This window comes from Cololabis saira, chromosome 11 (assembly GCF_033807715.1).
Source record: "Cololabis saira isolate AMF1-May2022 chromosome 11, fColSai1.1, whole genome shotgun sequence".
Taxonomy (NCBI): domain Eukaryota; kingdom Metazoa; phylum Chordata; class Actinopteri; order Beloniformes; family Belonidae; genus Cololabis; species Cololabis saira.
The window spans coordinates 38,158,441-38,177,079 of record NC_084597.1 but is presented as its reverse complement, the minus strand read 5'-3'; the positions used below and the strand labels follow the sequence as shown (position 1 = coordinate 38,177,079).

At 39.1% G+C, this 18,639-nt stretch overlaps 1 protein-coding gene across 1 annotated transcript; it reads right to left on the bottom strand.

Annotated features, from left to right (window-relative positions):
- Positions 1-3,920: 3,920 nt before the first annotated feature.
- On the bottom strand, positions 3,921-16,233 carry gtf3c5 (general transcription factor IIIC, polypeptide 5). Its single transcript, XM_061734454.1, has 11 exons — positions 15,877-16,233; positions 13,873-14,071; positions 13,000-13,210; positions 12,715-12,895; positions 12,403-12,507; positions 10,121-10,235; positions 9,950-10,030; positions 8,093-8,181; positions 7,308-7,390; positions 7,082-7,224; positions 3,921-4,218 (listed from the first exon to the last, which is right to left on the bottom strand). The coding sequence occupies exons 1-11, from the start codon at positions 16,066-16,068 to the stop codon at positions 4,031-4,033; spliced, it is 1,587 nt and encodes a 528-aa protein (XP_061590438.1). The 5' UTR covers positions 16,069-16,233; the 3' UTR covers positions 3,921-4,030.
- Between the last annotated feature and the right edge of the window lie 2,406 nt (positions 16,234-18,639).

Here is an 18,639-nt window from a genome sequence, read left to right as displayed (position 1 = left end):
TTCCTTAAACTTCTCTTTTTCCACGCCATTCACCAGAACCTCAAACAAACAAGACAACACTCAGCTCAGCTGTCACATTCATGGTTCCTTGTAGCATTTAGCATACTTTTGTTTAGGTTCTCCTGCCAACTGTGGTTATCATGCAAAATAAAGGGTATACAGTGCATACAGAAAATATTCACAGCGCTTCACTTTTTCCACATTTTGCTATGTTACAGCCTTATTCTTAATTTCATTAAATTCATTTTTTTCCTCAAAATTCTACACACACAACACCCCATAATGACAATGTGAAAAAAGTGTTTTTAAGATTTTTGCAAATTTATTAAAAATAAAAAACAAAGAAATCATATGTACATAAGTATTCACAGTCTTTGCTCAATACTTTGTTGATGCACCTTTGGCAGCAATTACAGCCTGCAGTCTTTTTTAATATAACGCCACAAGCTTGGCACACCGATCTTTGGGCAGTTTTGCCCATTCCTCTTTGCAGCACCTCTCAAGCTCCATCAGGTTGGATGGGGAGAGTCGGTGCACAGACATTTTCAGATCTCAACCGTATTCCAGTCTGGGCTCTGGCTGGGCCACTCAAGGACATTCACAGAGTTGTCCTGAAGCCACTGCTTTGAAATCTTGGCTGTTGCTTAGGGTCGTTGTCCTGCTGAAAGATGAACCGTCGCCCCAGTCTGAGGTCAAGAGCGCTCTGGAGCAGGTTTTCATTCAGGATGTCTCTGTACATGGCTGCATTCATCTTTCCCTCATCCTTACTAGTCTCCCAGTCCCTGCTGCTGAAAAACACCCCCACAGCATGATGCTGCCACCACCATGCTTCACTGTAGGGATGGTATTGGCCTGGTGATGAGCGGTGCCTGGTTTCCTCCAAACATGACGCCTGCTATTCACACCAAACAGTTCAATCTTCATCTCATCAGACCAGAGAATTTAGTTTCTCATGGTCTTGGAGTCCTTCAGGTGCCTTTGGCAAACTCCATGCGGTCTGCCATGTGCCTTTTACTAAGGAGTGGCTTCCGTCTGGCCACTCTACCACACAAGCCTGATTGGTGGATTGGTGCAGAGATGGTTGTCCTTCTGGAAGGTTCTCCTCTCTCCACAGAGGAACGCTGGAGCTCTGACAGGGTGACCATAGGGTTCTTGGTCCCCTCCCTGACTAGGCCCTTCTCCCCGATCACTCTAGACCCGTGATTCCCAACCCCCGGTCCCCGGACCGGTACCGGGCCGTAGAGCCGTTACTACTGGGCCGTGAAATGGCTTGTGTTCCGATCATAATTAGGGCTGCAACGATTCGTCGACGTTGTCGACAAAAAGCGATAATCAAAATTGTCGACAATTGTCACCAGACGTTTTTTTCCCAATGGAGTGAGGCATCTCACTTCACTTTAACTCATACAATCTCTGCCGAGAGCCGCGCAGCACGACAGCTCAGCGCAGCTTTTTTTTTTTTTTTGCGTCTCAGCGCAGCTGCGGGTAACAAAACTTCAAAAGTTCGGGAGCATTTTAGCCTGGATACGGCGAATAAAAAGAAGACTTGCAAGGATTGCAAAGCAGACCTTGCTTATCACGGGAGCACGTTGGTAATGCACGAGCATTTGAAGAGAAAAAGCACCTCGGACAGTTGAACGAAACGGACTCGCCTTGGTAAGATATTAAGCGTATTTTGGCTTTAAAAGAGAGCTTTAACGTTATGCCTGACTGTGCCTGACAAAATTATTTTTTTAATTAAATGCATGCAGACCGATGAATAGCCACCATGGACCCCTTTCTGCAAAAGAAGCAGATGTGTTCCTGCACCAGACGACTGCGCTCACTGAGCCAATACTGCAGCTGATCTGTGATGAGCAGCTCTCCTTTGATGCTGACGGGTTTCTTTCAACAAATGATACACCAGTTCAACCCACAGTAAGTCCTGCCATCCAGAACCCATTTACCAACTTGATTTAGAAAAAATACGAGACGTTTTATTTTATTTTATCATTTATTTTTTATATAACACAATTGCCTGTCCTTAAAAAAATGAAAAATAATGGACAGAGGTTTATTTATTTATGGATTTGTGTCTATACTAACTGATCACTGTGCCTGTGCTTGGTTTTTTTATTTACTTTTTGTATGAACAGCAGCAAAGTTGAATAAAATATCTATTTTTCATTGAAGTACCCATCTTTCTCGTGTTTATTATCATTTGCCACATAATTAAAGCAACCTCATACTAAATTTAAGAAAACAATTTTTGCATTTTTTTGTCATATAATTTCATCCAAAACTTGTATAAATCGAAATGTGTTTCTTTGAGTGGCAGCCCTGTCATGGCTTGGCGGACAATAAGTTCTGGTACCAGACCGGACTGAACAGCGCAATGCACAGGTGCTGTATGCAGGTTAGGTACAGTCTGCTGCAGAGATGAGCGGACCTCAGCAAACCTCCATGAGCCGTTTCTTTACTGGTTGTTCGAGTAAAAGAAATAGTGATGAACAAGTGGAAAACCCTACCAAAAAGAAAAGCAAAAGCTTTAATCGCAAGTACGACATTATGTATATAAAATACGGATTTGTTGCAACAGGCGATTTGGAGGTGCCAAACACACTATGTATTTTATGTGGAGAAACGCTCGCCAACGAAGCAATGAAGCCATCCAAGCTTCAAAGACACTTAAATACAAAACATCCTTCTCTCAAAGACAAACCAGTGGATTTTTTCGAAAGGAAAAAACGTGAGTTAGATTTGCAGAAGCAAGTTTTAAAGGCCACAACATCAGCTAACGTCGCTGCAACGAGGGCTTCATATCTCGTTGCTCACCGGATTGCAAAAGCTAAAAAGCCCTTTACAATTGGAGAGGAGCTAACACTGCTCGCTGCAAAAGACATCTGCCTCGAACTTTTGGGGGAAAAAGCAGCTGGCAAAGTGGGAAAGGTTCCACTTTCCAACAATACTGTTGCCAGGAGAATTGACGATATTGCCGAGGATATTGAGGGACAATTGCTGGACAGAATAAAAGCATCTCCGTGGTATGCAATACAAGTGGACGAATCTACTGATGTGGAAAATTGTATTTCTAAAATGTTTATTAAAATTGACATAAATTGTCAACCGGTCCCTGAGCTTTTTGTTTATACTTCTGCTGGTCCTTGGCACAAAAAAGGTTGGGAACCCCTGCTCTAGACGGCCGGCCAGCTCTAGGAAGAGTCCTGCTGGTTCCCAACTTCTTCCATTTACGGATGATGGAGGCCACTGTGATCATTGGAACCTTCAAAGCAGCAGAAATTTTTCTGTACCTTCCCCAGATTTGTGCCTCGAGACAATCCTGTCTTGGAGATCTACAGACAATTCCTTTGACTTCATGCTGGGCTTGTGCTCTGACATGCACTGTCAAGTGTGGGACCTTATATAGACGGGTGTGTGCCTTTCCAAATCATGTCCAATCAACTGAATTTACCAAATGTGGACTCCAATTAAGCTGTAGAAACATCTCAAGGCTGATCAGTGGAAACAGCATGCGCCTTAGCTCAATTTTGAGCTGTATGGCAAAGGCTGTGAATACTTATGTGCATGTGATTTCTTACTTTCGAAAAAACTTTTTTCACATTGTCAATATGGGGTGTTGTGTGTAGAATTTTGAGGAGAAAAATTAATTTAATCCATTTTGGAATAAGGCTGTAACATAAAATGTGGTAAAAGTGAAGCGCTGTGAATACTTTCCGGATGCACTGTAAATAATGAATATAAAACCAGCATTTATCATTTTCTTTCTGTATGCATCCAGATTTGGAGGTAACATTTAAGTTGAAGACAGATTTAACTAGTGACAGTAGAATAAAAGTACCAACAAACACAAACAGAGTTTTCTTCTTTAAGCTAATAGCAACCAGTAAAAAAAGAAGAAAAAAAACATCACTCACTTCTTAAAAAAACAATTGGAATTATTTATTTACAGTTAAAGAAATATATTCAACTTTACGAAAGTGAAAAGGTAAACCATGAACATCTGGATGAATGTCTTTAGAGGACTAGTTTGTCACATGTAGTCCAGAATCTCCGTCTCCATCTCATTTTCACTTCCCTCGGATGGTTGAAAATCATCTATTTCATCCTCGTCATCTTCCTTGTTGTCACAGTCATCTTCTTCCTCTTCACCCTCGTCTGTGACTTTGAAACTTGAAATTTCACTTTTGCATCGTCTTTTTTGGGGCACTTCAGGGTGTACTAAACCAGAGACAGAACATGAAATATATAAAAAAAACATTTTTTAACATACATTATTTTAGATTAACATTTGGAGGCAATACAAGCTCTCTTCCTGGTTTGACAACTGTGACCAGCACAGCATCTCCATCACTCACACATAACTCATCGGTCATGACAAAAACTGAGAATAAGGCACTCTGGTGCTTCTTAAACACCAAACTCGGCTTATTAACATGCATTGCTCACAGTGATAACGCTGATGCTTTCAAAGGTTAACTTTATTAGCATGTAGTATTTTGTAAGAAGTATTCTGATGATGGTAATGACGATATAATTTGTTTTGTATGAGTTTGGTCATAAACCAAAATACTGGACGAATGAAGTTATGGTCCTGATGGTGGTGTCCGAGGAAACACTCAACACTTCTCATTACACACACATTTGACTCTTGATGGTTTAAAATTAAAATTTTACACGTGGTAACTACTACTAACATGTTTAATTTTAGGGCAAATAAGATCGACGAGTTTGGAAGACGAATGACAACCAAGCCACAGTAATTCAGTATTATGTGTTTCACCGAGACATGGCTGCAGGACCATATTATGAATATTATATATTATACTTCTGATGTTTCTCTGCCCATGATACAGGCAGACAGACATCTGATGAAGGGAAAAGTACTTGTCAACAACTCACATTTCCTAATGTGATATGCTGTGAATACAGCCTGAATATTGAGCTGTTAGTTGTAACGTTTTCCTGTATCTGCTCTCTGCAACGTAGATCCTAATCTGGTCTTTCTCTCATCAATTTACAAACTAATTGTTCAACACATTCCCCACGAGATAGAGGGGCTTCCCCAGGGACCAACACTGGATCACCAGTGACCTGAACGAGGTGCTCAACGCGAAAATAAGGGAAGGGAGACAGTTTATGAGAAAAGTCAAGATCAGACACAACAATGTGTACAGGAAAAAGCTGCTGAGCAGGTTAAAAGATCCACTGGTCAGGGAGCAGAAAAATAAAAGAATCACAGGCTTGAAGGAGAAGGAGAATATGTCAGATGGAGGATAGACGGAGCCAAACTGAACATGTTCTTCAATATATTCAATTAAAAAACAAGCTCAACATCCTCCTCTTAAGCCCCCTGCCAAGCAGACGTCCCACAACATACATGTTTTCCTATAAAAGCTCAGCAGTCTCATCTTTGACCTCGGCCATGCATCTTGGTTCTGGTCCATCGCTGTCTCCAACCACAAGGGGAGAAGCTGGAGGCCCCCCCCCCTCCCATTCCTGCCTGTCTGTCTCCAGCAGTCAGGTAGAGAGACTAAGCTGGAACTAGACTGCAGGTCCAGGTTTACGAGCCGACCTGATTAAGAAAACAAGCACCTTTCAGGATCCACTGAAGGCCAGTTGGTTACCAGTTTAAGGCCCATCATACACCTGCTTCAATGAAACCACCGTCATCTGGACAGAGCAGGAAGCAGTAGGGATCATTTTCCTCAATTTCTCCACTGCATTTAACACAATTAAGCTTGAGGACACAGGTGGAGGCCTCTCAGCGATTGCCTGGATCAACGACTCCCTGACCTAACAGACCACAGCGTGTGAATCTACAAAAAGGTACAGACGAGTCAATTTCTTGAGGAAGCTTAGGTCTTTCAGTGTTTGACGCAAGATGTTGCATCTTCTATAAGTCTGCTGTGACGAGCTCAATCTCATCTGTTGGGTGTGTGAGTGAGTTATGGGGTTTTCAAACTGCCATTATTTATTTCGACCCAAAGGGACTCTGGGAATGAGTGTCCTTCACGAGGGCCAGTGTGAACTCAGCAACCGAACTCTAATGCGCATCAAAACGGCCGTACCGAGATGTCGCTGAAGAGGTGGTCTCAATACTGCCATCATTGAATGCTGATGTACAGTAGTCTGTTTATGGTGCAAAACACCCACAACCTCCTTTAAACCGCTACAGCAGGGGTGTCAAACTCATTTTGCTTGGCGGGTCGGATTTGACCAATTTTTTTCTCGCGGGCCGCACGCTCAAAATAACAAAAACGGTGCAAAATTTTTTCTCTAATTCTTTTTTTTTTTTACTATTGTTATCTAATCCAATATCAGTTTAGTTAATTTTAAAGGAAATATGCACTTTGTTTACACTCTATTTATGTAAAATATATTTCTTCAGGATCTTTTCTTGAAATGTCTCGTTTTTTTTCAAATTATGTAACATACTTTTAATATCATTTCACAAAGATAAACAGAAAAAAGTATGTTTTTTTTTATATTTTGCTTTTTTATAGGAAATTTAATTAAAAGCAAAATCCTTCTTATTACATCCGAGTGTTTCTTTGTGATTTAGAGATTTTTCCAGTACAATTAAGTGTATTTATTTTAAAAAATTGGCGCGGATATTTACACCTGTGTGCCAAAAAAGTCAGCACTTCTCTTTTAACTGTTTTACTTTGTCACTATCCTCGTATTCAAAACTGAAATTCTCTGAATAAATATCTTCTATCATCTTTTTTAGCAGCGATATTTTTCCTGCGAAAATATATAATAGTAGTCAGTAACGATGGATTTGTAGAAGAAATATATTATCGGATATGCTGCGATTCATGGCAATTATTTATGCCTTCCTTTTTAATCAATTAACATTTCGTTTTTTTGCGTTGGAAACTTCTCGTGGGCTGCATGAAAACCTCTCTCGGCCGCACATTTGACACCCCTGCGCTACAGGAGATCCTTCCTGTCCACAGTTACAATCAGTGACTCGTTGAAGTCAATGAAATAGTGAAAGTTACTGCAACATGGAATGTCCCTTCAGGGAGTAAAAAAAGTATTAGTGAATTGAGTGTATAACATCATATATTATCCATACCTGGTTTCTGTGCTCGCACAACCATCTTAACTAAGCTTGAGACAACATCCCTCAGCTTGTCTGTGGTGCCGATCGCACACCAACCATCTCGCTCATCACAGGTCTGCTCCTTCCCCGTGTTCTGCTCAATCACCTTTTTGATACTGGAGACACACAAAGAGACATTACATAACTGTGAAATATCACTGTATAAACAAGGTAATGACATCCCTTTGCTGGACTGTACCTGTCCACCTCCAAATCACACAGCTGGTAGAACATCTGCCTGTGAGGAGGAAGCATGCCCTCTCTGAAGATGTACGACGACTCCTGACAAAGTGGAACAAAAGTCACCAAGTGCTTCTCCATAACTATTTCATAAAGCAGGGTGATATCCAGTGCAATTAATGTCAATGTTTTACTATATCAAGGGAAATGAATAAATAAAATCAATCATCTGCAAAATTAAAAGCTCCCATCTGCACAAATAACGCCAAATCCAAAATCTACCAATTACAACCCCCAAATCAGGAAAGTTGCAGGAATCTGGAGCTACTATGGAGGTGGAGAAGAAAAAGGATGACAGTGACACTAATGATGTAACTCCAACAGGTAATGTAGTGATGTTTTTGTACAGAAAAAAAAGTATTGATGAAAGGCAGCCTTTTAGAGAAGCAAAGATGCCTCACAAACTCATGTGTGAGCAAATGTGTTTGATAACTGAAATGTTTTAAAAATGACTCAAAAACAGACTGAAAAGGATTAGCGTTTTTCTCCTCGTACCGTGCATATATCATTGAACAATTTTAGCAAATCTGGAGGAATTTCAGTGAAATCTTAAAATGGGCAACCCACACTTTTCAATACCTCCGATCCACATGGTAAATAGATTATTTTCGGGAACTTTGTCAATCACTACAATATGGAGATATCTGTTTTTTATTTTCATTTGATCCACTTGTCTATAAAAACCACCCGGAGTGTCATAAATAAAGTTGCCCTTGAATTAAAAGAGCAGGTCTCCTCACCAACCTTCAGCTGGTAAGAGGCCGGAGCTGAATCTCGACTGGTGCTCGGGCCTTCTTGAGTAGGAATATCCATCAGACTCGCCGGCTGGGGACCTGAAAGGAAAACGAGGTGTCAACACATTGTGGCAGAGTAGCGGGAAAGTGAACTGAAGTGAATTTAGGTTTAGACGACTGATTCTCAGAACACTTTTCATTGCCTCATGCTTGGCTAGGACAGGGATCAGCAACTCGCGGCTCTAGAGCCGCATGCGGCTCTTTAGCGTCGCCCTAGTGGCTCCTGGAGCTTTTTCAAACATGTTTGACCTTTTTTTTCTTCTTTTTTTCTCTTCTTTTATCCCTTTTTTCTCTTTTTTTCTTCCTTTTTCCTTTCTTTTTTAATCTTGACATTTCAACCTTTTTCTCTAAATTTTGACTTTTTTCTTGGCATTTCGACTTTTTTCTCGAGATTTTGACTTTTCTCGATATTTCGACTTTTTTCTTGAGATTGTACTTCAACATTAATCTCGACATTTCGACTTTTTTCTCGAAATTCTGACTTTTTTTCCTCAACATTTCGACTTTTTTCTCAACATTTCGACTTTTTTCTCGACAATTCAACTTTTTTCTCAACACTGACTTTTTTCTCGACATTTCAACTTTTTTTCGAAGTGCATAATGAAAAAAAATCTTCCCCCAGTTATAACTAATATAGAAACATGCAGCATGTGTTTGTCTTCATTCTAAGGCTTATACAAGACTTTTAATTTTTTGCGGCTCCAGACATATTTGTTTTTTTGTGTTTTTGGTCCAATATGGCTCTTTCAACAGTTTGGGTTGCATACACCTGGACTAGGAAGATCTGTGTAATCCAATATTTAATCTATATACGGTAATGGAAATGTCCTCCTTTATTGGACGTTTAAGAGATCTATTAACAGCAGAAAACTAAAAATGTAAATAGTGTTACTTATGTGTGCAGTCAGTATCTTTTATTAACCAGCTAATAGACCTGCTCATCATGGTGTTGTTCATTTTAGTTTGCATTATTCTCTTATAGTGGGAATGAAGCATCAAAAGTGATCTCTGCAACTGTCGGGGCTTAGTAAATAATTTAACACGTCTTTCAAGTATGTGAGCTACTTTAACTGTAAGACTCTAACTGTAAAAGGCTTGGAAGCTTGATGTTTGTGCAGCCAGGGGGATACACATATCTCACACACTTTGGCTACAGAACCATGCGTAAGAGCCAAAATAGCTAAGCCATCCTCTGCGAGGTTTCAAATGGTCTTATTATATGCAGAAAAGTAAACATCTAAAGAGATGAAACTACTAAACGAACTGTCTGCACCCACTTTAAGAATAGTGGAGTACCCCCCCCCCAATCATTTTCCCTGAACTTAATCCATCTTCCATTAGAGGCTGTTAAAATGAGCGCTAGCTTCTCTTAAGACTGGGTGTAAAAGATGCATGCATGCATAAGTCAGTACATTTTTTTTAACCTTTTAACCTACATTTGCTGCAGGTTAAATTACTACAGTTTGTGAAAAGAATCACGTTCTTTGCAAACCCTTAACAGCAGAAGACGTCCCAAACACATAATCCACGCACATCTTTTGACCTAACATAAATATCACATGCACTGTGTTGGAAACAAGACGTTGGTACCTATCAACTTGGCAACAAAGCAACTTGCAGGAATATTAAGATGCTTTATTTTTGTGAAACCTTTCAAACCTCTGAAATAAAAGTTGAAAGTCAACACTTTAATCACATCTCAATTGTTTTACATCAAATCCTTTGTGGTGATGTATTAAGGATAAATTCAAGAGCTTGTCGCCGTCTATATAATTGTAAACGAGCTGTAAATACGTTAAAATATTACCTGCTTTGTTAATTGTGATTGGAAGAGTGTAGTTGAGGGCACTCCTCTTCGCTTTCACAGGCATGTTGGACAGTGAATATCCTAAAAGATCAGAGAACAGAGTTGAGTAGAAAAAAGATTATATTTAATGTTTGCAAACTTTTGTCAGAAAAAGCTTTGTCCAGCTCTCACCGTGCTTGGTGCTGCAGCGCATCCTGAAATCCAGCATCTGGTACTTCTTGGACTCGGGACTCTTTCGAGGGTCGTAGCCCAGCCTCACCCACAGGCTTCTCCACGGTCCTGTCACCTGCAAATGTAAACCTAACGTTACAGAACAGGGTGTCTACAGGTTTGACCAAGTTAAATTTAAGACTTCTTGATAGCATTTTCAAACAAGATTTGAGACCAAAAAGACAGTTGCACACTTTGAACCCTATGCAACAGGGTAACAAACACTTGAAACGTTAGCTCACTTATGTTACTTGAAGTACTTGACACAAAACTCTCACTCACACTCACACAATACAATACTCTCACTCACATGCACACTTTCACTCACACGTACACTATACTGTCTCACTCACAATACAATACTCCTTTCTTGAGCGGTGGCGGTGCAAAAGACGTTGATTTGAGGTTAGCATTGGCAGGCTGTAGCAAAAGCTACGTGTTTTTATGAGACTCCAGCGCTTTGATCCCCATTGTGCCCGACTTGAAACGTTAACAGCAAACCACACAGTAAGCCTCGCTGTCATCTTTAGGCACAGCTTTCAGCCACCATGAGAAACTGGAATTTTCAGGACATTTGTCACTAAATTCATATTTACGCATATTTGCTTGTCTTGAGACTAGGCCAGCTAAGAAATCCAGCACTGAGGTCAAGGTTGCCAGATCAGGTCTGACAGATTCCAGCCCAAACGTGATGTACAACCCACCGAAATAATGAAAAACAAGCTCAAATCATACATCCTCTATGTTAAAACCGTAAATTATTAAATACGTAAATAATATAAATTCATGAGCAAATTAAGCTTCAAAACACCACTAACTAGCCAAAAAAGTGCAGGCTCCAAACAAAGACTACAATTAAATTGAGTAGATTACAGCAAATAAAATATCAGTGAGTTTTTTGTGTAAATTTCTACTTTTCTCTGCCATAATGGCAACTTTTTTGTAAATAATTTCACCTAAATATTTTGTAAAAACCAGGAAAAGCAGCAGAAATTTTATCAACCTGCCCACTATATTTTTCAGCCCAATTGTGCGGAAACACGCTCAATCGGGCAACATTGAGGCGTTGTCAAGCAAGTGCGTGTGTAAAATCTCATCTGGTAAACAGATTTAGAACCTCTGCAGGAGATTCTCTTCAAAACCATCCATCCATCCATCCATTTTCTATACCCGTTTTATCCTCTGCAGGGTCACGGGGGTCTGCTGGAGACTATCCCAGCTAATTTCATGCGAGAGGCAGACACAGTCCAGTAGAGTAGCTTTATAAGCAAACAAAGTCTCTGTAAAGCAGCTACCAGAGCAGTTTGCTTATCACTAAAATAGGGAAATCTGATGAAAACAGCTTGATGGTCCAAGGTTGTGAGCGAGTCTGGCTGCTTGTATGTGTCGAATCCTTTCAACGTTGAACTGCCTCACCTTCATTTCCTTTTGAAAAAGATTCAGTAATTGGTTTTCTAAGAATCTAATCTAACTAATAACTCTGATCACCCGGATTATACATGTCACATGATTAGAATAAAACTATAAATAAAATAAGAGGATATGACACCAAAAGAAAAATAAATGAATAAACATGGAGGTTTAAAGACAATTTTATAAATGTATTTGTTGCTGGACCAGAAATACAGCACGGACTGTTTTCCAAAAGCCGGAACATCTGATACAGGCCTCGTATATTTAATGTGGGGGAAGTTTAATTCTCACATCATTCTGTTCATAAACAGATTTTTGTGAAACTCATGTGAGTGACAGGTTGAGTAAGCTTCTTCTACTTCGAGCACATAAGCAGAAATCAGGCAACCTGTGCTAAAACCTGGCTGACTGAAAACCCCGGGAGGCCGAACTTCATTGGCTCAACAAAACTGAAGGCCCAAACTTAAAGAATGAAAACAGAAAGTAGAAAATGCAAACAGAAAAATGAAGACAGGCAAATAGAAATCTAAGAAAAAAAGTGTTGGAATGTACACCTATACACAAACAAATGACAGAAATGAATGAAATGAATGTTAATTATTATTTTGTTTACAATTACTACACATTTATCCATTCTTTTGATATTTATTTAGTCTTCTATTAGTCTCTTATTCTCTCTTCTTTTGCCACTAATATGACTTCATACAATTACTTCAACAGCTTTTCTTTTACCTCAGTTTTCCTTTAGTTTTGCAGTTTCAAAGTAACGTTTAATTAAATCCAGGACACTGTCTTTCACTAAAACAACCCAGTGTGGACTACTATCTCACCATGTAGTAGGCGTAGACGGGCAGCAGCAGCTTCAGCTTCTCGGGGTGGATGTTGAGGTTGGCCTTGACTGCGTTCCGTGACCAGATGGGTCGGCTCTCAAACATCTACGCGTAAAAGGTTTGGAGTGAGATAAGACGCTGATTGCAAAACATACATGCACTACTGCAGAAACTTTACTTATGTAACGTAGCTTTGCAATCTGTTATAGCTGAAGTTAACACTTTCGACTACTAAGGTGATCTCTATTTAAGTGACTTGGGTCAGAGGGTTTGCTGTGCTTACAGAAACCAAACTACAGCAGCTAAAAATACCTTTTTCATCTTTAGTTCAACCTGCTTGTCACTGTCCTTTAGGCAGCACCTTGCCCAGTTAGTCTTGGCTGCCTCAACGCACTCGGTGGGCACGGCCGGATCAATAAAGCTGACAAATATGGCATTGTGGGGCCGGCGAGCACGATTCAGACCGATGAAGTTCCTGCTGACAGACATCTGGCTACAAAGAAGAAATCAGAGAAATATAATTGATGTGAAATCTATAATTCATTCAACCGAATATTGCTGTCTGGGGAGCTACACAAGGCTATGAATTTGACTTACAAAGATGCTGCAGACTTTTGCTGACTGTCAGGTCGGTAGAAATAATCCACATGAGTATCGAGGCGGGAGAAGATGGCTGGAGGTAGAAAGTAAGGAACGGGCTGCTCAAAGAACTCCTGATTCTCTGTTTTGCGAAGGATGATTCGGTCATACAGGGATTTGTATTTTCCACCCTCTGATTCCATAGCAAGGTACTGAAAGTCTACCATTCCTGCAAAATAAAGACACATTAGCCTTTCTTTTTGGTTCATCATACATGTTCATTTATTTCACCTCCAGAAGATTAAAATTATTTCTAAGGCTAAAACTGAAAAAAGATGATAAAGAAAAAAAAGTATGTTAAAAAAAATGTTATTTCACAGTGATAAGTATAAATACATTTTAAAAAAGCTGTTATCCAATACTTATCCAATACTTAATGACGGCATCTCTCTTTTTTTTTTCTTTGTCTTTTCAAAGTGAAAGTCATCTTTATTGTCAATTTTTCAACATGTGCTTGACATACAGAAAAATCAAAAAGTTCAGCTTCCTGACGGCAATGAGTTGAAGGATGAGTTGAGGATTCTTACAATTAACTGAGAGATGAACCAAGATGAACCACCTTGTGCACCTTGGGCCCCTGAGCAAGGCCTTAACCATAATTGGTCCATGGTGTGTGTGTCTCAGATGTAAGTCGCTTTGGATAAAAGCGTCTGCTAAATAAAAATTTGAGTAGTAGTAGTAGTAGTAACTGGTTTTCATCTGCTGATGATTCTTGCTTTATGATGGCCTTGCATCTACATCTATATAGAGCAACTGAAATATTGTGTAAAATATGCTGAGATCCTGCTGTAATACGTACAAGTAAATGGGTTTAAAAACTTTTTATCTGACCTTGGAACTTGTATGTTGTCCCAATGATGCCAACCATTTCCATTTGTATCTCAGTATCATTAGGGTCTTTTTTTCGCACCCGCCTTCTAACTCTGAGGAGGATGTTGCTTGATGGGAGGCGGTTTCCACAAGCGGAGTGACAGAAAGGGTCCTCAGGTCGGAAACGCAGCTCAAGGCGCCTGTTGGGATCAGCATAGGTCTGCAGGATAAAAAAGAAATCCAGACAGCAGGCATTTTGTGTTAAAGTATTTTACTGGTTTTGTAATTACTATAACCAGATATATGGCAATCAAAGCTTAAATGAGACACAGTATAATTAAGATGTTTACATATAAGCATCAGCTGTTTATTTAGGTCAATAATGAAGGGCCGACTATATTAGTGTAGTTTACAATTACTATGTAAAAGTTAGGGCTGGGCGATATGGACCAAAAGTCATACCTCGATATTTTCTAGCTGAATGGCGATACTCGATATATATCGATATTTTTTCTGTGCCATAATTGGAGTTTCCCCCAAAGCATTATAGCATAGCATCTCTGTTAGCTTCATTTTGTTCTGAGGCAAACCCTTAAAAAAACAGTCAGTTTTAATACAAAGCCTCGTGCCAAATGTCACACAGGTTCCTTTATTAACAGAGGTCTGCACAATATCAAAATGTATAAAACAAATGAAATAAAAAAAAAACTGCCTGCATATATAGAATAAAAATGCTTCTTGAATAAAATAAAATATCCCTTTCCTGCATAACAATTAAATGAAAATACACTGTGCAATTAATACAATGTAGACAGCAACAGGCAGACTTTTCCACTGAGGTTGACAGTTGTGCAAATAACAAAACATTTGTGCAAATCTCAAATAAAACATTCAAGTCAATTTGTCACAAAATAAGCTATAACAAAATTATTAAACAAAAATGATTATTATTTATTTTTTTAAATCGATATAAACGATATTGTCTCGTACCATATCGCGTTTGAAAATATATTGATATATATTAAAATCTCGATATATAGCCCAGCCCTAGTAAAAGTATGTAGTTACAGTTTATAAAAGCAGATTTTGTCAAATTGCATCCTATTTGATCTGATGATGTTGTAAGATGTATTAACAGAAAATAAAATAAATCCCCAGTTGTGGAAGGTTGTGTGTAAACAACACGGAAGATAGTTTTTCTTTCCAAATGTATTATATTTGTTTGTTTAGGTCCCAAATGACGTTAGTGATCACACATTGTGTCATAATTTATCATTATCACTTTTTACATAAAGTAATCTGAAGTGACTTTAACAGAGCTAGAAAACTGAAACAGAAAGCAATTCTTGACAAATATAAAAATGGGGACCTCTAAAGAACTCAATTTGCCTTCCATATGTATTTGTTTGATTGTTATTTTGTTCCTTGTGGGATAGATCCGATACGATACAAATGTAACTGCCTGCATTCATGGCTGGTCATGGATCATAGAGGTGACTGGGAGATTGGATTTTTGAATTTAGGATATTGTAGGAGACCGGTTTAATTATGCCTTGATCGTATTTATTGGTTGTTTGTGTTGTATTTATTTTTTGCTATTTTGTCTTTTCTTTCTTTTCTTTTTATATGGCATATATTATGATATTGTGAGGAAGGGAAAGGGACTAAGCGTTCTGCTTCCTCCTGTTCCCTCTCAAACACATTGTTTTGCTTTTTTGTTTTATTTTTGGATGAGACTGTTAAATTGTTTTGCTTTTTTAATATTTTGATGCTTTTAATTTGATGGGTTTTGTTGTGCTCGAGAAAAAAAGCCAACAATAAACAATAAATAAATAAACACGAAACAAACGCAACATGATGCATTCACAAACTGACACACACACACACACACACACACACACACACACACACACACACACACACACACACACACACACACACACACACACACACACACACACACACACACACACACACACACACACACACACACACACACACACACACACACACACACACCCCTACCTTGGTGAGTGTGTGCTCTCCCCCCAGCGTGTCCAGCATCCTGTCCACGGAGCGGACCAGGGCGGGGTACTCCACGCAGACCAGCCGGGTGTCCTGCAGCTCCACGGTGGCCGAGCCCGCAGAGCCGCTCTCCCCGGAGAGACTCAGCTCCTTCAGAGTGAAGTCCAGCTGCACGTCCTCCGAATCCGCCATTCCCAGCCCGCTCTGTGTGGTAAAAGCCTGCAATTAATCAATAGCTAAATGACAAAGGAGAAGTGAAATATCAAAGTGGATCAAAACAGTCTTATCTCCCTCCATGACAGCTGCTGCCGCGACGCGACTGTGCGCTCGTATGAAATGGTGCCGGCTGGAAACACTCGTTCACACCATAGTTCCGTGCGCATTAAAACAAAATCAACCACAGCAACAAACAAAAACATTTAGTCCATGGGCCAGACCAGATGTCAGCACCACTCAAACTTACTTATGATTTTTCATAAGTTTTTTTTTTAAGATCCATGACTGTAGATGATATTTTGTTATGATAACCCTTCCTGAGTGGCAGCTGTATCATAGTTATCAGCTCATGAAATCACCCAGCCCCTTCAGGTTAATTGATGATTCTAAATTGGGTATATTATACATTTCCTGAATCCTTATGGTCCTGTGAGTATTCCAGTTTTTTTTTTTTTTTTTTTGTATTTTTTGTATTTTGTGTCTCTAATGTTGTTTATGAAACTAAGCTGGTTCCTCATCTCATTGTTATGTTCTTTATGTGGTGTATTTGCATGATAAAGACCAGTTTGTGGCATTAGTGTCTGTTATAGTTTCATAGGAGCCCAATGATGCTCTTCTAGTTTAAGGCTCACAATGACCTGTAACAATGATATATTATGGGGTATATTATACATTTCCTGAATCCTTATGGTCCTGTGAGTATTACAGTTTTTGTATTTTGTGTCTCTGTTGTTCCTAGATGACACAGGGCTAAAAGATAGTATATCATTTAGGCGAAAATTGTGTAAAAATGTGTGTTGTTTATGGTTTAAAGAGCTGCAGTGACCTCTATGTTGGTCAGAAAGATTCACATCTTAGCTTGAATGAATGCTTAAAAGGTCCCCTTTAAAATGATACCAAAGACAATATTGTGACACATTGACAGATTTCCTGTACATGAGTCTAAACCAGGATATGCACCTGCATCTAAAATGTAAGGGGGTGGGTGACTTCATGAGCTGATAACTATGATCCAGCTGCCACTCAGGAAGGTTATCATACCAGAATATCATCTACAGACATGGATCTCTTCAAAAATCATAAGTAAGTTTGGTCACCTTGAGTGGTACTGACAAGTGAAATTTTGGGCTCTGTCCCATGGACTAATTGGTCTTTTAAAGAGAAGAGAAAATTAAAGTCCAGGACGATGTCGGTTGATGGGGGTTTCTCTCTTTAAAAGTTATCAAATGCACATATTTAAAATCAGGGTCCTGTTTCTGCGATGACAGTAATAATTTTAATTGTTATATATACATTTAAATAAGCAGTAAAACAAATCAGAACTATTCTTATAAATGTCTTTATATTTCCTCTGTTTTATGTTTTTCTATTTATTTTTTTAAATGGGGCAGCTAATAAAAAATACGATTATAGGACTTCTGCTTTGCAGTATTTCGCCACACGATGGCGGTATATAACCAAACAACTCTGGTAGTCTTCAGTCACGCCAAATTTGATAATAAGATTAATTAATATTAAAAATGGAGTGTCACAGCAGCTGCTTAAACTACATTTTAAAAGTAATGGAACAGCATTGTTGTCAGAGGGACTGGTTAAGAGGATTTGCGTGCTGTCCCACCCAGGAACTGTCAACAGATTGTCAGCCCCTTAAAAAGGAAAGAAGACACTGCAGTTGTCTGTGTATTTACAGATGTATTTAGGAAGCTGTTGTATAAATGTCTTACGTGACACTGTTTGCTTTAATTCAAGTCTGACTCCTTTTGCCATACCTTCAGAGTAAGGTTTAACATAACATTTTAGCATAGATCAAATCATCAACCTAACTGTTTTCCTTTTTTTCTTTCTTTCTTACTACATTGTTTGAGTGTAAGTTATATTATAACTTTACACACAAAACAATTTGCACATCTGTGCAGAAGTATAAATGTTTGCTAGGAGTGAACATTGATTAAGAATAGTAGACAGCTGAATAAAACAGTTTATTTTATGAATATGTTTTACAGCTGATGCTGGCTAAATGACCAACCTGTTGGTCTGGGACATATTTAATAGTTTCTGGATCAGTATCTGTAGTAAACAAGCTGAATTTTACCTTTTGTACCTTTGATTATGAGAATTGCAATGTCTATTTTTACATAAGACATGAAAAACTAAAGCAACAAAAGCTGTAGTGTTTCTGTACGTTGATTACATTCATGGCAATTGTCCCTTTTTCCCACTTCAACAAAATATATGAAATATGTGCAATGTAAAGGGACTGTAAACTTTGATCTTGCAGCTAAAAAAAAAAGAAAAAAAAGCTGTTGTGGTGATTGTTCTTAAGCACAATGCTTCTGAGGAGGGATATACGGAGAAAACCAGACGGAAGACAAACTAGACTGTGACTGACAATCTGTTGTGTGCTGTGGTGAAGATTTTGCTGATCTTTGTGCCTTTTTTTGTTTATCTCCGGGAACCCTCGGCAATAGGATATTCCTCCGGCTCACGCTGGTATCTCAGCTCGGGCCTGCCCACTCCTCCCCGTCTAGCTGCTGGCCTGTTCCAGCC